At 35.2% G+C, this 21,747-nt stretch overlaps 4 protein-coding genes and 1 pseudogene across 5 annotated transcripts; 1 reads left to right on the forward strand and 4 right to left on the reverse strand.

Annotated features, from left to right (window-relative positions):
- Nucleotides 1–1,057: 1,057 nt before the first annotated feature.
- LOC103828854 lies at nucleotides 1,058–3,262 on the reverse strand (annotated as a pseudogene).
- Nucleotides 3,263–4,903: 1,641 nt separating this feature from the next.
- Nucleotides 4,904–6,630, reverse strand: LOC103828565 (pentatricopeptide repeat-containing protein At3g25210, mitochondrial). The gene has a single exon (XM_009104172.3). It carries the CDS (start codon nucleotides 6,362–6,364, stop codon nucleotides 5,222–5,224), a length of 1,143 nt encoding a protein of 380 aa, XP_009102420.1. The 5' UTR covers nucleotides 6,365–6,630; the 3' UTR covers nucleotides 4,904–5,221.
- A 606-nt stretch (nucleotides 6,631–7,236) lies between these two features.
- LOC103828855 lies at nucleotides 7,237–11,822 on the forward strand. Of its 2 annotated transcripts, XM_033276139.1 has the most exons (7): nucleotides 7,301–8,891; nucleotides 9,026–9,158; nucleotides 9,236–9,420; nucleotides 9,514–9,634; nucleotides 9,736–9,912; nucleotides 10,107–10,160; nucleotides 10,245–11,822. In XM_033276139.1, exons 1-7 carry the CDS (start codon nucleotides 8,776–8,778, stop codon nucleotides 10,272–10,274), a joined length of 816 nt encoding a protein of 271 aa, XP_033132030.1. In that variant the 5' UTR covers nucleotides 7,301–8,775; the 3' UTR covers nucleotides 10,275–11,822. The 2 variants fall into 2 exon arrangements, with proteins under 2 accessions (XP_033132031.1, XP_033132030.1); XM_033276140.1 differs by lacking the exon at nucleotides 10,107–10,160 and having other exon boundaries at nucleotides 7,237–8,891.
- Nucleotides 10,915–11,577, reverse strand: LOC117126893 (kinesin-like protein KIN-7F). Its single transcript, XM_033276141.1, has 2 exons — nucleotides 11,393–11,577; nucleotides 10,915–11,306 (listed from the first exon to the last, which is right to left on the reverse strand). Exons 1-2 carry the CDS (start codon nucleotides 11,575–11,577, stop codon nucleotides 11,126–11,128), a joined length of 366 nt encoding a protein of 121 aa, XP_033132032.1. The 3' UTR covers nucleotides 10,915–11,125.
- A 9,395-nt stretch (nucleotides 11,823–21,217) lies between the features above and the next one.
- Nucleotides 21,218–21,747, reverse strand: LOC117126814 (uncharacterized protein At4g04775-like). The gene is made up of 2 exons (XM_033275933.1): nucleotides 21,592–21,747; nucleotides 21,218–21,520 (listed from the first exon to the last, which is right to left on the reverse strand). Exons 1-2 carry the CDS (start codon nucleotides 21,745–21,747, stop codon nucleotides 21,218–21,220), a joined length of 459 nt encoding a protein of 152 aa, XP_033131824.1.

Consider the following 21,747-nt stretch of genomic DNA (forward strand, 5'->3'; position numbering starts at 1 on the left):
TTATAACTCTTAGATATGATTGTAACGATGGTTAGAGATGGACTTCAAACTTTCATCGGGGCCATCTCATGAGATGATGAACTCGGCTAAATATAAAAACCGGTTTGAGAAAAAAGAAAGCTGTCAAGAGAAATATAAAAGAGTTAGCCAATACAAAGGAGATTCATGCACAATCAAATAGAAGAAGTAGAGAAATTATGGCTTAGAGGTTATTGCTTCTTATTAACGTTATTAAACCGGATGTACAAATATGATTAAACCGGTATTAGATGTTGTATATAAGTAGAACTAACACTGTACAGATACGGTTAAAATGAGTAAGAACATTTTTACACATTCTGATACACACACTCTCTCTCTCACTCGTGTTCATCATCTTCACTATCTTCATCATCTAATACTTCTAATCTTGTATTCTCTCCATTCATTTTAAACGTCATTGATTGAAAGAAAGAGAGAGTTCTTAGGTTATTAGGCCAAAACATTATTCAGATATTTATTTATCTATTAGTAACGGAATATCACTTAGCAATAAATAGTACGTCAAGGTATATAAATTGTCAATTTATGCGAAGCAAGATATTTCATATAGCGAAGATTTTTTCTACTGCCTCTTTTTCTATCAGATTATGGCACCATCCTGAATAGTGAAGACTGTGAAGTTATAAACTTTCCCACCAACCAACACGAACAAATAAAGTTGTTGCATTGTGATATTTTTGGTTGAAGACAAGATGTAAAGCACGCCCTCCATAATATCAAGAATCAGCTCGAAGTTATTCTTTGATTACCATTCACATCCATTGTAAACTATTTTAACGTCCAGTATCATCGGAAGCAACCAGCGATGATGATTATTGCTTATTAAACTGCCAAATTCCACAATAAAAGAAGCTGAGCGTGCCTTGAGGTGACGTACCGTACCACCACGCACAATACTAAGCTTCAGTCGCTGACATTTGTGATTCTTCAATGGTCACAGCAATTAAAATAGGACGGTTTGAACAAAAGCGCTTCATCACATCACATAAACTATCTTAGTAAGAACATGTTGATGAGTTACGGGAAAAAGGAGCCTGAAATATTTTGCAAGAAAAGTTGCAATTTTGCAAAACAAAAATACCACTAAAACTATTTAACTAGAAAGATTCTTAGTCCATTTAAGACTCATCTTTTTGCCTGATGAATTTAATCGATTCACGCAAGTACAGGCAAATATCTTGAGAACAACAACACCTCGAGAAGTCTATCTAAAACCCAAGTTAAAAATCGAAATTAAGAAAGATAAAAACATCCAAAGCCAGTAGACCATTCTTCTCCCGCCATGATGCTATCACTTCTGCATATTCCCACCCAAAAAAAAAATGATTTGGTTATCCATTATAACTGCATCAACGAACATGTTTCACCTAAAACTAGAGATACTTACATTTACCTTCGCAAACATGTTCCCGTAAAACTTGGCCTCCTTTTTGTTGAACTCCTTCATTTTCTCCTTCAACCGTCTCTGCTCCACCTTCACTTCCCTATATCATTTTGATACAAAAAATATCCAAAATGCCAATTAAATTTAACTTCCCTTTATCTTCTAGCATAATGCTCACTTAGTAGTATAAGAAAAAACACAAACCTGTTGTTGGGATCAATTTCAAGGGCCTTCTTGACATCAAACTCAGCCAAGTCAAAATCAGCTAACTCCATGTAAGCTCGCGCTCTCCTGTAGAGGGCTTTCACATTGGTGCTTTCCAGTTCTAACACTTATTAAATATATCAAAACAACCATTTCTCCATTACTACCCCCTTGTTTCAGCTAGCTAGGCTTTGAATTCTAAAAGAAAGCATATGTAGTCTTAACAGCCAAATAGTTTTACCTTTGTGCATAGCTTTTCAGCCTGCCTGTAGTCTTGCAACTTCGGTTTGCAGGCTGCATCATTCAGATTGCAAGCCACTTTCAATGCTTTTGCTTGCTTCTTCATCTTCATCACAGCTCTATCAAGTCCATCGATCACTTGCTCTGTTTAAGCATCCAGGAAATGAGTTACAACGATAAAGTCCGGAGCATCCCACAGAAAGTTTTGAAGATACTTTTAGAACCGTAGTTTACCTTCATTTGTTTTGAACTCAAAGGGTTCCTCGCCTTCACCGTGACCTTTCTTCGGGAATACAGTGCCATCTTGAAGTTTCCCTATCAATTTCACTGCCAGAAAGGAACAGATAAAAGACATAAGAAACTGATTTTGGATGAATGCACCGAATTTCGAAATGCAAACATTTCACGGCCGCCCCATCGTTGGGATGCTCACATAACCTTCCCCTTCCTTCAAGATTTTCTTGATAACCTTGTTATCATCAGTTACTTCAGAAACTATTTTCCAAGAAACCAACTCCAGAGTGATCTCAAGTGTCGCATTTGGGGGAACTGCAACCTTCACCCACCAGAGGCTGGCTTGCCCTTCTCCCGAAAACCATCTGCCTCATTTATAAGCAAGTTGGAGCAAGAGGTGTGAGGTGAACTCCATACCAAGATTTAAAAAAAAAAAAAAAAATTACAATCGAATCAAAATTGTCTTACATTTCAGCCTTTTTCATGGTCTTCACAGCCTTAGCAAGCGCAGGACAGAAATAACCTATCAATGACAAAGGACGTCAGAGAAGGAATATACACTATCTGACATACCCATCATTACTCAGAAGTAATCAAAGCACTAACCATCTTTAACAGTGAAACTCTGCACCATCAGATTTCCCAACCACCGTACCGTCCTCATACTTCACTGAATAAACAGATACGCAGGAACATACGGTTAAAGAAATGGAAGCGCACACCAATCTCTAACGTAAGCCACAAAGAAAGTGGATACTCACCAAGAACTTCATCGAGATCCTTTGGGGTTTCCCTCTTCTCTCGAATCTTCTTAAAGACACCGCCATCTTTGCATATGTCCTTCACACTAGACCACGAGAGCAGCTCCACATCAAACTGAAGTGTGGCATTTGCAGAGAGCCAGATTCCCCATACGCCAGCTCCGAAGGGACAGTAAAACAGATCTGGGTCCGACCGGTGACCATTCAGTAAACAACAGGAACAAATAGGAAAGAAACGTAGAGGAATAGAATTGCAGGAATAAAGAGGAATGGTTGTTCCATCCCATATTTAACAAAGAATTAATTTATTTTTTATTTCTCTACAAAAAAAAGGAATGGTAGGGAATGTGAAAGAAAAATTATTCCTTATGAATGGTGATTTTTTTAAGGAATATTAGAGAATACATTTGTTCCTCATCGTTTCTTGGTCACCATTCATACCCAGAGTGTTTTCTCCTTTCTTCATTGTCTTGATACCAATATCCCATCCTTCAATAACCTGACCAACAATGACACAGATGAACAATAGCATCTCAACTCAATAATTCAGAGAACTCGAGCTTAACAACAATTACTACATCTCAACTTGATAATTCAGAGAACTCGTTTTCAAGTTGAAATCTTCCAAACCTAGTCTCCATATTACACATTTGATACTAGCATAATCTCAAATCCAAGATACAGTAAGCTAAACAATGGCCTCAAAGATAAGAGATTCAATGCACTAGTCACCTTGTCCTAGCTAGAGTGAATTTGAAAGGCGTGCCTCCTCTGTCTGTCGCGGCTGGAATCGTCCATCAAGCAAAGTACCAGTGTTTGAAAGAGATGGATCAAGTTCAGCTTCTTCCTCACATAGACAAAATCTGGAGCAGCTTTTAAATGGAATCAATTTTTTACCTTCAACTTCATCGCCTTAAATTTATCAGGAGTCTCGAATCCTTCACCTTCCTTAACAAGCTTCTTCTTCAAGCCTTGTTGGATCCTCTTCTCCTCGCCCACTTTGAGAAACGATGCGTCCTCACCCAAGTCCATGTCGTCGTCGTCGTTCATTCCGCCGACCTGAGGCATCTCCTTGGGCCCTTGGTGCACTACACATACTCATCATATTATCATTGTATCTGTAATCCCATCATTAGAGAAAATCAAACAACATAGAATATAGTCAAAAAAGGCGAGCGTTTTAAAACCAATGCAATAACAATAGAGAACGATGTTGTTACCAAATTGTAGAAGCTTTGACAATAATATTTACTATTTGATAGTGGACCTTGATCTTATCCCATTCGTGAGCCTGGAGATCACATTCATGAGGCTTGGACTGTAAAATGGAACAAATGAATTACAAATCTAATCCCAATGAAGAGACCCAAAAGAGCGTTTCGCATACCTTGACTGACACCAGTTTGCTGCTCTGTCACATCAGCTGTCTTCTTCTTCGCATATGCTGAAGAATATCATCAGAAACAACGAAACGATCAACTAAGATCGGATTGATAGCAACCATATCTATTCAACCTCAATTTCTTAAAAAAAGGTTGATGGAAAAGAATATACAGAAAAACAGAACCAAAACTCCAGCAGCTTTCATGGAAGATGCATGGCTCATTGTCGTCTTCTTACGGAAGATCTTTTTCAGGACAGTCGCGTTGATAAAATGAAGTGAATACTGTATAATGGATCTACATCACATTAAACATATAGCCCATGAAATTCGTAATCAATCACATCCAGAATTTTTATGTCACTCTTGAATAACGTGTTTCAAATGGCGGGACATATAACGTATGAGCAGAGCAGAGAGACGGAGCAAAACATAAGTCGTTAACATTGTGCACAACAATCTAACTGATTAAAGCTTCATTGTGCAAACAAATGGGATACAAAAAGTGGATTATATATACATAACTACACAAATATTAAGCTACGATAGGATCAATCCAAACAAGTTCACAAAGAATCTAGTAAATTGCCTGAAAGACGCATTTCTTCTCTTGGTGAATATGAGAATTTGACAGCTTTGTAACAGCCAAAATCACAATACTAAAGGGCGTCCATAAATAATGGAACTATTTTATATAAAGATGAGCGAATGTTGGTATTCTTGAAGAGAAAAAGTCGTACATATAATATGGTCATAAGACCTCAGACATCATTCTTAGGACATGATCTTGAATCCTTGTCTTCCTAGAAACAACAGAATATATGTCTACCCTATGGCCGAGTCTTCATTCTTTCAATCAACCTGAATGTATCTAATCATGAAGATACAAAACTTGATCATAACCCGCATAGTTTGGATCATTTGTAACCCATCTTTTATTTTCATCTGATCGCCTTCCAGATGAACATAACCCGATCATCCCTTATTCATAAAATACACCTCATCCATCAACGTTCTATAGTTCCTTTCGCCCATCACGGGATCTCTTTTCTTCCACTCCTCAAGCAGCTCAAGAGCTTCATTCCCTCTTCCCTCTCTGCACAACTCTGCCAAGGCCGTATTATAAGTCAACATATCCGGAGACAGAGAATTCGCCAACATGTCAAACACAACCTCGACCGCTTCGTCCAATCTCCTTTCCATCGCAAGACTACAAATCAGAACCATGTAACAACTCCCACTAGGAACCATTCCCTTGCTTCTCATCTCCTTGTAGAACCCTAAACCCTGTTCCACCCTTCCTTTCTCACAAAGCCCTTTCGTCAAGTAACCATACGTATAAGCATTGGGCTCGGACCCGTAGAGAGGCATCTCACGGAACACCCTTAAAGCCTCATCAACCTCAAGACACTTTGCATACGCTTTAATAATCATGTTCAACACAAACGTATCTGGAATCACTCCGCTCGACTTCATCTGCTTAGTGAGCGATCTAACGGCGTGGAGATACACATAGCAGACATTCAACTTGTTGAATCTCTTGAGCAGTGAGCTCAGAAGCAAAGTAAAGGTCTCAAGGTCAGGTCTCGAGTCATTATCTGATCGAAGCATCTTGTTGTAAACATCGAAAGCTCGATTGAAAAGGAACTTACGGCCGCAGCAGAATCGGATGATGGTGTTGTAGAGAGGAACGCTCATCTCGCAAGCGCCGGCGACGACTTCGTCGATTAGGGTTTCGGCGAACTTGTTACGTTTTCCGGCGATTGCTTGCTTGATCATAGAGTGGTAAGCCTCGTGGTTGTGCTTGTAGCCTCGCTGCTGAGCTGTCCAGCGGAATATGTCGTAGGCGAGATCCGGATCGGATTGGGCACGCAACGCCGCCACCACGTCGGGGTGTGTGAAGCCTGGTTTCAGATTCTGGATCCACGTCTCGAATTGGGTTTCGAGGGGAGTCCGGGTTCGGATCCGGGAAGGGGGCGGGTTTGATTGAGGCGGAGATGAGACGGAGGAGAAAGATATGGGTAGGCGACTCACGGCGGAGGAAAGGCAAGGCGGAGGTAGATTCCAGGCGCGCTTTACGGAGGAGAGGAGTATGATGCGACGGAGGGCTGCTGACATCGTACCAGCGGCGGTGGAGCAAGACTTCGATCGACGTCGGCGATTGTGTTCTAGTGAGGAGGAAGCTATGATCCAGTGTGGCCGTTTGGGTTCTGTGTCAGGGTTATCGCATTTTAAATTTTACCATAATTATTTATTTGTCTTTTTTTTTTTTTAAGGCCGATTTATTATGATCTTATAATTATGATATGAAAAAGATTACTCTATATATTAAATGAGAAGTCACTTTAGTGATTTATGGTGACGTGTCGCTCATAGTTAAAATTTCAAAAAATTATTATAATTTGTTTGGTCGATTGTTTTTAATTTTTATTTATTTAAATTAGATCTAAAAATTTAAACTTGCCATATAATCTAAAAAATACTACAAATAAAAATTTATGACAACTATTTCTCAAAATTATAGAAAGATTAATAATGTTTTATTTATTACTTTTAATATTTATAAACTATAAACGATAATGAACGAATTTTTATATAAGATAATTATAATAGTTTTATACTCTACTTGATGAATTGTATTTGAATATAATTATATAATAACTATTTTAAATAATACAACATCCAAACATGTCTATTAATATGATTTTTAAATTATTTATCGTTTTTACAGAATAAATTTATCAGAGTTTTAAAATTATTTATATAATATTATAAATTATTTATAAAAATATAAATCCTACTATATATTGATTGAAAAGTCACATAAGTGATTTTTTTTATTACGTGTTGATCATAAATGAACTCTTCAAATTGTTATAATTTGATTAGCCGATGATTTTTAATTTTATTTATTATAATTATATCTAAAAGGAAAGGATAATTCAATTATCACTTTCCAAATAATCTACATAATATTAGAAATAATTATTTATGGTAACCAATTGTTGAAACTATGAAAGAGTAATAATGCGATCAATTTTTTTATATCCCTTATATACTAAAGCGCAAGTCGCACGTCCAACCTAACATGACAAGTGGAAAAGCTTCTTTTTTTTTTTAAATGAAAAATACAAAAAGCAAAACACGTTATTGTTTGCAAAATTTGGAAGTTTGAAAATAAAACAAATAACCAACTTTAAATGACCCAATCATGTGAAGCAATTTAAAAAAAAAAAAACTGTGTGCAATAATTATAGAAGTTAGTTCTGAAAATTTCTTGCATCTCCTATTTTTCTGGAGTTTAAATATAAACTAACAATTTCCTTATTTTCCTCATAAATTTTTGTTTACGTTGATATATATAATTCTCCTATTTTCTTCATCTCCTATAAATGCATCTATTCTACTCACAATTATTTCTACAACCAGCTAATACTTTGATATTTTAAATCTCTTATATTCATTTGTCTTCAGCAACAACTACCTATATTCAAAGGTGAGAATTTTCAGATTGTTAGCGATAAAGTGACACGATTACATTCAGTTTATACATGTGTGTCTATTTTGTAGGTAATATGAGGTTCACGTGTTTATGAAAGCTTACATTTGCCCATGTGTACTATCTAAACTATTAAAACTGAAGTACAAATTTAAAATAATCCTAACTTTTTCTAAAGAATTACCCTCTCATGCCATTAGCTTTGATTCTTAAATCAACCAAATTAAATTAACTTTAAATAACGTGTTTTAATGATTGTCTTCTCTAAATTCATGGGTTGTTGGTAGATGCAAATTATTTTGTCAAATTCGTAATTTTTATGAAGAAAGGATTGTTTTTTTTAAACACAGTGAAGAAAGGATTCATCATTTCTATATTTGAACTATATTTTTTTCATGATAAATTTTACTTATTTTTCATTTATTTATAGCAAACAAAGTGGAAACCTATAAAAAAAAAATCTGACTTCAACAAATATAAACTTTTCAACTAACGAAAATATACAGAGTAATCCTAAATACATGCTGGTTTGTTATGGTTGGAAATTAAAAACTATGAGTGTTTTGGTTTTTGCAAAGAATAGTATACACAAAATGGTTTCTACGGATCAAATACAAATGTAATTGTATTAAAACTAATATAATAAAGGTTAGATAAAATACCAACTCGGTTAGATAAAATACCAACTCAATAAAATTAAATTAACAATTACAATAGATAAATATAGAATAACTACCCACTAATTATCCCACAAACCTTTAAGCCTAATTATTCTCAACTGAACACACGATAGCTTTCCCTGTTCCCATTCTCTTTATCACCACCGCTTCACCTTCTTTTTTTCCACCATCGTTTCATCTCTTTTTTTTTTTCCTCACCATCGTAGCCAAAACACTCTCCACAGGTTTTTGCTTTCCATCAATATTCTTAGAACAATTCTTTTCTTCTTATCTAATACATCATCCACTCTCTATTTCTGCAGAGTGTAGGTTGAAGATGCCACTGGAGTATACTCCTCTTTCCCAGCTCAATGCATCTAAAAAAGAATGGAAAATCCGAGTGTTGGTCTCACGGGTATGGAACTACTACTCCAAAAATAAACCTGAAGTTGTTCTCGGGATGGAAGCTATCCTTGTGGATGAAAAGGTGTATACACTTTGATATCTAAAAATATTTTGTAGAAACCGTTTTGAGTAATGTCTAATCTTTAACAGAATATTTTGTAAAAATATTTTGCTTCACCTTCTTATTTTTTACTAAGACTTTTAAATCAATTTCAGAATGGTGAACACTGATAATTTGGCTCCATGTACGGTTACTCAAATGGTAAAACCCACTTCAAATAAAGTGGTAACCGTTGATGATTTCCCATTAAGCTGCTTCAAAACAATCGATCAGCTCATGTGCATCGAGGTAATAATAAATATGTTATATACTATTATATACATCTTGGCCATACTGAAATATATTTTGTTTTCATTTTTCTTTAGGAAAGTACTTGTGTTATGTTAGCATCTATCTTAGCAATTCAAAAGGCAATTCCTTGGTTCTATGTTGGGTGCAAAGGCTGTTGTGGGAAAGCTACACCATATTTCAACCCAGTGACTGAGGAAATTGAGGCCAACAAATATGCATGTGACTCTTGCGAGAAGGAAGAAACCATCACAAGTATAAGGTAGTAGTAAGTTCTATATAATATTAAATTTTACTTTTAACAAGACTCTTATATTCCTAAATTTATTATGGACTTTTATTATATTAACATCAGGTACAAACTGCAAGTCAAAGTAGCTGATCATACTGGAAGTACATCTTTTCTATTATTTGATAGAGAAGTTATACAACTCATTCATAAATCTGCTTATGAATTGCTTGAACAACAAGTGCAGGTGTGTTTCCCATTGATTCTTCATTTATTTCATGTTAGTATGATGAATGGTCTGAATATAAAATAAAATCTCAGACATGTTGTTCTTCCATTCTTTTTTAGTTTAACCGTGAGGATGAAATTCCTCAAGAACTATTGGGTTTGGAAGGAAGAAAGATTGTTTGGGTTATCCGTGTAAAGGGTACGGAGAAAAATTTCAGACAACCAAGTTTTAACGTTGTCAAACTCAGTGATACGCCTGATGTGATCCATAATTTTCAAGATAATATGAGAATGGAGGTATGTTTCAATATTTCTCTATTTATTTATGGAACTTAGTCATACTAAATGATTATGTGAATGGTGATGATTTGCCATTCAACATCGCCATCAATAGTGCACCTATATCATCATTGTGTTTTAGTCAATGGAACTTTATTTATGGAACTTATGCTATGTTTTTTATGGAACATAACTGTGTTTACAAATTTTAGGTTGGTACACATTCAGATTTCCCTTTAAGTTCACGTACATGTTCTGCAATGCAGGTTAAATAGTCAATACGATTTTTTTCATTAACATTTATACTTTAAATAACATGACAATCTATATTGAATGTATATTTATTACAGGTGGAAAAATACATCTTCAGAAGCCAATAACAATGATTTACCACCTTGCTCTCCTATGACTCCAAGCACAAAACGACAAGGAAGTAATATTTTTGATGATGAAGCAATTCAAGAATCATCAACAAAGCGTAAGGGTACATCTAAAAGGCTAAAGGAGAAAGTGATAGAAAAGTAGAGAACATGAAGAAAGAAAGCACAAAGGCTAAGCTTTAGGAGTCTGAGCAGGTAGAATTCGTTGGTTCTGTTTCTATTTAATCTAAGTTCAGTTTGTACAGAGGATGCTGTCTTTAAAACCTTGGATACTAATCTTTAGTTGTGCAATTGTATTGAATTTTCAAGTAATTTTCAAGTAACTTTCATTCATAAAACAAACTAAGAATTATTATCAATATTCAAATATATCAAATATATCAATATTCCATTAAATGAGATTCTATGAAGTATTAGAGACTTTTGGAAACGAGGCTACGAAACTCAATGTATAAGAACTTATTACAAACAAACAAGGCTTATATATGTGTCACAAACAAACAAGGCTTATATATGTGTCCACTAGATTCATTCTTAATCTCTTCCTTCATCTTTCTAAATAACTCATTGAACTTCATATTAAGACCAACGTTTTATGGTTCAGTTTTATTTCTTAATGTTAATACAGCTATTCAGTATCATAATACTTTCTACTATAATGCTTGATTATGCAGTACTATTTCTAAATATGTTTTTTGCATCATTCTGTAAATTTTTTTTTTATATGAATACCAAAGCACTATATACAAAACACCAAAAAGGTATCTAACCTTGAAGACAATGTTAAGGTTTCTCCTCCATCCGAGTCTTTTTTCTTTGAGAGGAGCGATCTTTAATAAACAAAAGTATTCTTAGCTCAACTCAGCCTCATCTCCTTTGAAGTAGACTGAATCAGCCTCATCTCCTTTGAAGAGCAGGAAAAAATATGTTCTACGCACCAAAGAGACGTTACAGCTTTGCCATAGCACCAGAATCTCTTGCTGCTTTCTCTCAAAGTCCCCGTCCACACCAAAGTCCCTTTTCATTAGAGACCTAATTAATGAAAACAAAGAAAGTTGAAAATAAATCGTAAGATTAATAAATCGATTACTATTATTTATATATGTTTTTCAAGTTACCTCTTGATGACGCTTAGACATCTCCTTCTATTTTCTTCATCTTCAAGCATGGACTCAGCAAGATCCCTCTGTTTTCTCAACTTTGCCATCTGCTTTTCCATCTGCAACCACATTAAACCTTCATTAATTAGTATTAAGTCACTTAAAATACACCCATGTGCACGTATCGCCCCCTCCCATCCCATGTGCAGCCATTATCATTATTAACACAAGGTGAAAAGCCTTCAAATCCCGGTTGAGATTAAAGATATGAACATATCTTTTTAAAAAACAAATTTAGATATTACTGTCAGATATTACTGCCAAAAAGGTTTCAACAGATTTACTTCAATATTATCCATAATTATAATATATTTAAAGATTACTAATTTATTTAAATTTACACTTATAATAAAATTATTCAAAATAAAAAAAAAAGATTTTTGCCCGTGCATAGCACGGGAAGGAACACTAGTATATTTATAAATTACACAAAATAATAAACAAAAATGTTTATTTGATTGATATAATGATTTTATATTCGTATAGAAAGAATTATATTTGTATATAAAGTATCATAATAACTATTAATGTCTAATAATTCAATGCATACTTTATAAATCATTTATAAAATTATAAATACATTTATAAAATTATTTATATTGGCTTATCAGATGTTTTAAATTATTATAAAATGTTCTAAGTCATTTATAGAAGCTTATATATTAATTTATAAAATGTATTTTGAAATTTTTTCTTCCTGTTACAATATTTTGATTTTTTTTTTTCATTTTTAATGGTAAAATTCTTCAACTATGTTTACTTAGTGTAGAAACCCCTAAACTAAAGATTTACTGGTAGTAATGGTAATTATGACCTGTTAGAGTTTAATTCATTAAATAAAGTTAGTTTACTGGGTTTTTCGTTAAATACTTAGTTTGAGAGTTTTTACCCAAAACAAACTTTGTTGAGGGGTTTTAACGTTAAAATTTCTTATTCTCTCTTTATTATCTATTATTTAAATCCTTATAGTGAGATTTGTTTGATCAAAAACTACTTGCAATCAACTGACGAGATATTTTCTTTCCTAATATCATGCATTTAATATTTAAATATATATAGCAATATTTGAGTTACCAAAATTATGTATATATTATAACCAAAATATTTTTAAAAATTTATTAGAGGATATTCTATCTCATAGCTGAATTAAAATTTATTAGAGGATATTCTATCTCATAGTTTCTCTTGAAAGCTAAGTCATTTAGAAACTTAAACTAATTTGCTATATAAATATCACGCCACTCCCCATTAGTTTCACGCATCTATCTTTTAAGTTTTCATATGTTTTTGATCGTTCTAATTTAAATTCTACTTTTGTGATCTTGCGCAGGTGTATGATAATCAATAAGTAACTCATAGACGTGAACACCATTACTGATAATTTTATGGGGGATTCTTCTTTTCCGTTTATTTTTGTTCTCTTTCTCTCCATGTTGTATCTATATCTATATTTTTGCATCAGTAGTGATTCAACTAACAAAAAGAGACGATTCTGTTTATCCAGGAACTGATCATCCCTTTCGAAAAAGGTAATTCTTTTTTTTTATGAAGTTAAATCACTTAGCAAGAATATAATATAAGATGTGTATACTAATCAAGTGCAATTTATTTATTATCCGTGATCCTCTTCAGGTACGTCTGAGAGCCAAAGGTAATTTTAAAGCTTTTTAAAAACTTTGAAACTCATTGACGTTGTCCTATCAATTATATAATTTGTTATCTTTTGGGGATTGTTTACATTTTTAAATATTTTTGTTAGAATTACCTCTTTTCTGACTCAAGGCTTAGAGAAGGAAACCGTAAATCATCTATGTTGTTATAATGAAACCAATGATAATAAATCTCAGGTAATTCAAATCTCTCTTTTATATTTCATGGCTGATTTTTTTATTGGGGTTATGCGTGAAATATTTGTTTTTTCTCAATTATATTTTTTTGATGTTTTAAGATTAGTGTTAAATGTGATCGTTTGAAGCATAATGCATTCTCAGAACACACCTCCATGATAAACACTTCTATGTAAATTGTGTCAATTATGTTAGTGATTTTGCATCTGAGTATTGTGACTGATGTTCCAAGAGAGAAAGCGTATCATCTCAAACCGAGATTATTGGAAAAGGTAATTGGTTTATAGATGTAATTGGATAATTGACATCTAAAGGATACATTCTATTAGATAGTACCAAGCAGTCCTTTTAAACCTTTTGAACTCTAACTTTTTGAACTAACAAAATAATCATGTTTAACCTATAAATAGTTCAAAGAGTTATGTATCTAAAGGATACGCTTTATCAGTTATACATGATACGTTTTATAAGATAGTACCAAACAGTCCTTTTAAACTCAAACAATGCCATGTTTTGAGTTGTACACATTGTATTGACTTTTTTTTCCTTGCAGTGTGTATTCAGATAGCAGTAGTGAAGTGCAGATATGAAGTAATATCAACCAAAATTAAGAAAAGTCTTTTAAAAACAGAGATAATCACATGGGCCTCTCTTGAACATGACAAACAACCATTAGTTTTGCGAGACCCAAATTTCTTAAATAGGTTTTCTACTTTCTATTTTCTTATTATTTAGTTTCACCTGATGAGAAGTTTGAAGCACAGACTCTTGAGATTTTAAAATTTATATTATTTGTTTGTGTAATGGTGCAGAGGTTTCAATGATACCGACTTATCCTTTTTCCAAGAAAGTAAAGGACTATGACAAGCTTGAAGCTGAAATGAAGAAGAATAGAATGATGATAACCTTGAAGGAGACGCTGCTTTGAACAAGTTCTTCCGTGAGATATATTTTAATTTTGATGAGGATATTATTTGTGAGTATCTATCTATATATATTCCTATTTAGTTTTTCTTCTCTCATGGAGATTACAATGTTTTTTGCATTTTGATTGACTCTTTTGCAGTTTTGCACAATCAACAGGTGGAATTTATTGGGACAGTGCTTTCAATAGACTGGAAATATGTTGGTGCTAAGAAAATCGAGAGCACTCTTCATGATGATCTGGCGCTCAAGACATGAGAAATATGATCTTATATGATGTGTGGGTTTTACCTTAATCTAGACAGAACTCGAAGCATTGGTCTTAAGGTCTGGTTTCTCTACTTTATAGACTTAAAGTACTTTGTATTTTCCATAACTCATATTGTTTATATGAAACACTGAAATTTTTAATCTAAACGTTCTAATTTATTCTTTGTTCATATGAACATAGTATAAATATCAATATGTAACATCAAATCTTTCATATTAACCACATACATGTAAAATAAGTATTATATAGTTGTAAATATGTAATTATCAATTTAATATTAATGTTAATGTCTGCACATGCGTGCGGGCGATTCACCTAGTTACATTTATTTGTCTAGTTGTAACTTTTATTTGATATTTCCCTAAATAACCGTAAGTACACTGTACACATACTATTTTAGTGAAAAACTTATGATACATAAACTTACTGAAATAAGAGAAGGAAAAAACAAATCAATAGGGAATTGGATGGTATCCACGGTTTCGACCACCTCGTTTATCTTTTCCTTGTACCATGGTCTAGTCCATATCTTTGAAGGGGTTTTATTGGCCTTTTGAAACCATGACCAAAATTGTCGTATAGGAATTAGAACATGGTCTTAATTTGGGATTTTTAACTCATGATTCTTAATCATGGTCTTAGGAACTCTTGCGTGTTGCGTATAGTCAGGTCAATCAAACCCTATGTATTTTGAAACCACACCAAAATTGTCGCAAACAAAAACACCAACACTGGAAACTTCCAATCATGTGAAATATTTCCAAATACACACCAAAATGATAAGAACAAAGCAACAATTTATCGACAACGATGATTACAATCAAGATCCAAACCTATGTATTTTGAAGCATTATCTCTCTGGTGGCCTAACATCAACCCTTCTTGGTTGATCCTTCGCGATGCTACGCTCTGTAGTATCAAGCCGTTGAGTCTTCGTAGGCTCCAACTGAACATCTTCTACACGCTCCTCTTGATTTTTTGTGAGTTCCTGCATATCGATCACTTCATGATCATCTTGCAGCTCCACCTGTGATGTGCCCTTGAGTGGCGCACCAGACAAAACAGACATGCATGGCTTGATCATGGAAAACAATAATGATATAAGTTCATTGTTTGACTCATATCTTCCAAACCACGGGGCTTCTACGCATGAAATTACTTTGGGAATATGGTCAACTCAATTACAGAGCTCTTTGAAGAAGAATCAGATCACACGGAGTTCAGATGTGGGAGTTATGCAATTTGCAAATCAGGTGATCTTCAGTTCTCGCGAATTTGGGCCGTACGGATCGTCCAGTCCACGTCTTGATCCTTACCACCATGGACCAGAACGACCAGAATGAACCTGGACAGTAGTCGAAAGGTCTCCAGTCCACCTCAAACTCATTAACTTTGACTCATTTATTATTTTCTAGTCAAATTTCTCATTTCCTAGATGTGTGATTCTCACAAATAATTATGCCTTTCTTTGACCACATCTAGTAAAAAATATGTAAACTATTCTATGAATAAAATCAGTCTATGTTTTTGAGTTTATTTCGTTTCTTCTCTGAGTGAGAGAGAGAATTCTTTAGCTAGTTCATTGGTGTGAATCGGCTTGTTGATTTGGTGGTCAGCCAATTCATCTTTGTGTGTTGTTTGGTGGTTAGCCAACACATTCGTTCTTTCTTGGGTGGTTAGCCTTAGATCGTGGGTATATCAAGAGCCTTTTCGCATCTCTTGATGATCCTTTCAATCCATCTCAGTTCCAGAAGTATTGTTTGCCTTCTCGGATCATATCCAACATCCAGCTAAAGTGATCCTTCCCGATTTAGGGCGTATCAACCTGTTTATCAGTGCTACCATTTTCTGCTTCTGAACTGGACCCTGAGCTTCTAACCATATATGTTTCATCGAAGACAACATTCCTGCTTAGAACCACTCGGTTTTCTGATGGAGACCAGACCATGTATCCCTTGACTCCATCACCGTAGCCCATAAACACTTTTAAAAGTGAATATTCAGCAGATCTACCTGGCCACACCTTAGAAGATATCCTACACTCGATGCCTGTGTGGGAACCGAGGTTTATCAAGTAGCAAGCCGTGTTAACTACTTCAGCCCAAAACCGCTTCTCCAAACCAGCACTCGAGAGCATGCACATCGCTCTCTCTAGCATTATCTGGTTTATCCATTTTGCAACACCATCCCACTGTGGTGTTCCCATGTCTGTAAGATGCTTGGCAGATGTTGCATTCTTACATAACTGTTTGAATTCTTCCGAGCAGAGTTCCAAACCAATATCAAAATGAAGCAGATCTTGCTGCGACAGTTGTTGCATCCCACGCTCATCCATATGTCCAAGCCTAATATGCCATAGCTTAGTCATATCTTCCTCTGGGCTCTCTGGTGATGCAACATTTTCTGAACCAGTAACCGTTGTACCCTTCAGAAAATAAAGAGTATCGTTCATGAAACCCTTCAGAATCACATCAGAACCTCTGTAGACATTCAAAACTCCATCGCCACCCGAAGAATTGAACCCTCTGCTGTCCAGAAGACTCACGGATATCAAATTCTTCGTCATTGATGAACATGCCTAACCTTGTTCAATGTGCAGAATCTACCATCATGTGTCATGAGCTTGATTGAACCGATCATATCAATCTTGCAGACAAATTCGTTTGCCATCTTAATCTTGCTGTCAAGTATCTATGTGTACTCTGAAAACCACTCTCTCCTCGGTGTCATATGGTAGGATGCTTCCGTATCAAGAACCCGTACATTAGAAGAGTGTGTGTGTCCGTGCACAACAAGAGCGATGTCGTCGTCAGACTTGGTTTCATCCTCAGCTACTGCAGCAGACCCAAACTGCTGCTCCCTCATCTTGGGACAGCCTGACTTCCAATGTCCCTTCTCTTTGCAGTAGTTGCAAATATCAGATGCTTTAGGACTTCTTGGAAACGACTGCCTATCTTTCGAAGTCCTTATTTTCTCATGTCCCTTCACACCACTGACAAACAACCCTGATGCTTGATTGTATGTTTTTGAGCTGGATGCCTTATGGCGCAATTCCCGACTATGAAGCGCCGACCTAGCTTCTTCCAGTTTTACTGTATCTTTGCCAACAATGAACGATTGCACGAAGTTCTCGAAGGAGTTTACCAGAGATACCAATAGGATTATTGCCGCGTCTTCATCCTCCACCTTAACATCGATGTTACGCAGCTCCCGTATTATCGAATTTAGCTTGTCAAGATAGTCGCGAAGCTTAATACCTTCTTGCATACGCAAGGCGAAGAGGCGTTGCTTCAGAAGTAGCTTGTTCGTCAGAGATTTTGTCATGTACAAACTCTCCAACTTCTGTCACAAACTAGCAGTCGTTTTCTCATCCGACACTTCGATGATAATCTCGTCTGCTAGACACAACAAAATTGTTGAAAACGCCATCTCTTCCAGAGCCTCCAAATCAGATGCTTCAGATTTCTTCTCTGACTATGGTCCCGAGATGCTTTGTTGCTTCAGCAACGCCTGCATCTTGATCTGCCAAAGACTGAAGCTATTTCTCCCATCAAACTTGTCGATCTTTGCGATTATTGCAAACATCATCTCACCAGATCACCAGCCCCGAACCTAGCTCTGATACCAGTTTGTTGTAACGGGCGTGAGAAGGAACATATGCGGAAACAGATGAATAAAAAAAAAGTAACGACGACACAAATAGTTAACGTGGTTCACCCCTAGGGTTACGCTCACAGGCAAAGAGAGACTTACAATGTGCAAGTTTAGGATTACTTCGAATACAAGATATATATAGTAGCATCTCGCATCTAAAACCCTAGACTATACAAACTCATGGGCATAAGCCCACGATCAGATGTAACATACATAATAACTTGATGCAACACTATTGATGCAACCGAGTCGGTATGATGTATGTGATCTAACATCCATCGCCTAGATATAACATCTAGATTTAAGGCATATCAACATCAGGTTTAAATTTTGTTAGCTTTTATATTGAAGTCAAGATATATACCATACATTATAATATAATAAACAATATTTTAATGAAAAAATTGCCAAAACGGAATAGAAAAACAAGTACATTGTCCCTTTGCCATAAATCTCTTTTTGGTCAGATTTGGACTTAGATACCCCTGATCAACTTTAAAATATCAAATCAATTATTATAAGAATCAGAAAAGTATGGAAAAATATACAAAATGCATATAAACAAGAGATAAACATATGAAAAATACTTTGGTTGAATAAATATTTGTGGATCACAATTTCATATTTTGGTCTACCGATGGCAGAAAACATAATATAGTGTCTACGAGGATGTAGATTGCATATTCGGTTAAGTACATGAATATCTGCAACTAGCAGAACGTTAAATCAAGCATTTGTTATAATTCTAACATGGTAGAATTAAACGACTACCATTTCTTTTATTTCTGAACTACAGTAGACAAGGTGGAATAATCGACTACCATTTCTTTTATTTCTGAACTACGGTAGATTTGATTAACTAATTAATTCCAATATATCTATAAAGGCGAAATCACAAGATCTGCCATGTCTCATGACTCTGCGATAATATGATTCCATAATCTACCAAATTCCTTCATTCTACGGACAACGTAATGTATCTTCTACGAATTTTGAATTGTATATTTTCCTTAAATATCTCCAAAACCTGTTAAGAGAATATATTCTAAATCTATTTTCCTAAAATTTTATTTTTTCCAAGTTAAATTTTTTAAAAAATATCGTCGTCTTCTTCTTGGTGAGACGATTTTTATTTTTTTTTTCATCCAAAAATTTTGAATTTCTTGTTGAAAAAGATGCATATCTATGCTTCTTGTGGGTTGTGAAAGTTTGATCCCCTTAAAGGATGGGGATTTGCGGTTGATAAGAACAAACGATGTAGAGTACTGTACATGGAATTGACAAGTTCCTTTGAAGACCTAAGGTGTATATGGCTTTTAAAGATTTTGGAATTGACCAAAACCTTGTCGGGCTTGAGTTAAGCTACTTACCTATGGAGTTAATCAGTTCAACAGACTGTTCCCCAATTATCATTGACAGTGATCGGCAAGTTAAAAAATTTCTTACATATGTATGTGGAAAAGTTTCTACAAGGTTGTATGTGTATACTTCACCTATCAGTGGAAACAACGGCAACATTGGGGTTGATATTGAGAAATCTAACTCGCCTTTCAGAGAGCAAGGTGAACATACCTCGTTTCCTCCTTGAGATGACACTGTTAGTTCACCTGAATCAAGCAAGGATGTTGAAGATAATTGTAACTCAAACGGCTATGAAGAAGATGATGTTCTCGCCATAAGTGCAAAAGAAGATGATAGTGGAAAAAGTGTTCGGTTTTCTTTGATGGATGTTGTGAAGAGGGGTCCAACGTTTCAAAACAAAACCATGTTGAAAGTAGCTTTAGAAATGTCAGCAAAGAAGCATAACTTCGATTACAAAGTTGTGAAATCTGACAGAAAACTTTGGTACATCCGATGCATTGACAACCATTGCAAATGGAGTGTCCGGGCTGAGGGGTTATCAGGTTTCACATATTTCATCATCAAAAAATATGCGATGGATCATACATGTGCTGCGTCGAGTATAAATAATGGTGGTCGGACAGCTTCTGCAAAAACAATTGGCGGTCTAATAATTCATAGGTATGATGGTGTGAAAGAAGGTCCCAAAACTAATGATGTCATACAAATTATGACGATGGAACATGGATGCGAGATATCTAAGTCCTTAGCATGGGATGCTCGAAGTTTGCAATTGGCATGGTTAAAGGTATTATGGAGAAGAGTTTTGGAAAAATTCAAAAGTACTTGCACATGCTGAGAGAAGCTAATCCAGGAACGCATACGTTTTATGAAACCGATGTTGATGGTAGATTCAGATTTATATTCATTTCGTTTGGCCAATCAGTACGAGGTTTTCAGACAGCCATGCGCCAAGTTCTTGTTGTTGATGAGACATTTTTGAAGAGCAAATACAAAAGGGTATAACTTGCTGCGACAGCTTTAGATGGAAACTCTAACTTGTATCTTGTTGTGTTTGCGGTTGTGGACTCAGAAAATGATCGTTCATGGGATTTGTTTATGAGACAGCTAAAGGTTGTTGTTGCGGACGAGCATTCTCTAGCTTTTGTGTCAGACAGAAATGCCTCACTTTGTAAGGTAATAGAGAATATGTATTCTCTTTCTCAACATGGAATTTGCATCCACCATTTGTTGAATAATGTGGTCACACATTACAGATGAAGAGAATCATAACAAAGCTACATGTGACAGAGCTATTTAGCCAGTTCATTGTTTTGGATTTTCTTGGTTTTGATTAGCTTGTTATTCATTATGGTGTTGGTTACTTGATTTACTTGTTTTGCTTGGTTTTGGATTTTATTGTTCTTCGTTATGGATATTAGACATCTTGTTATCTCTCTTGTATTTTTACTGCAATTTACTGCAACAAATCTCTTTCCTACCCAATAAACTCATACAAGAAGATTGTGAACTGAAGCAATTAACTGAAGCTACTAGCTTTGAAACAACAGAAAACGAACGATAAGTATTAGATTGTGAACTGAAGCTGATAATAGTCAGCAACCGAAAGTAAACAAGAAACCATCAGGTGTATTATAGTCGATCATAATGAAAACAACAATGCAAACTTAAGCTATTTTGAACCAATCAAACTCAGACAACAAGCAACCAATCACTGGACCTTGCTCAGACAGTAAGAGAAGTCCATATTCCTACGATTGCTCCCACAACAACCATAGCTACCGTCGCAATCTTTAGCTTCTGTTTCGTCCCCTGTGCAACTCTAGCAATCTCCAAGTTCACCTTCTCTTTGAGATTTTCCGACAAATCAGCTTCAACTCTAACAATCTCAGACTTCACTTTTTCCATAACCCTTTCTTCAAACTTTGTAATCTCTTGAGCAACTCTCTCATGTTTCGCATCTACCATCCGTATCTCGTCAATCAAAGATTCATCAATCCATTTAAATATATGATTCTCAGTTTTTCTCTATCGTAAAGGAAACCAAAAATCAGTCAGTATGGTTTTTACTGCAACACGAAATCGAAACATGGACTTACATCTCTTGCGATTTGGCATCTGTAGAATCGTCGATACCTATTCTCCGCCGTCGATGAACCAAAAGTTGTTATACCCTCGCCACACCAACATTTTGTAGGCACACCATGATTAGAGATTCGAGGAAAACGAGCAGAAGAAGTCGACGAACTTCTCAT

Source organism: Brassica rapa, chromosome A07 (assembly GCF_000309985.2).
Source record: "Brassica rapa cultivar Chiifu-401-42 chromosome A07, CAAS_Brap_v3.01, whole genome shotgun sequence".
Classification (NCBI taxonomy): Eukaryota; Viridiplantae; Streptophyta; class Magnoliopsida; order Brassicales; family Brassicaceae; genus Brassica; species Brassica rapa.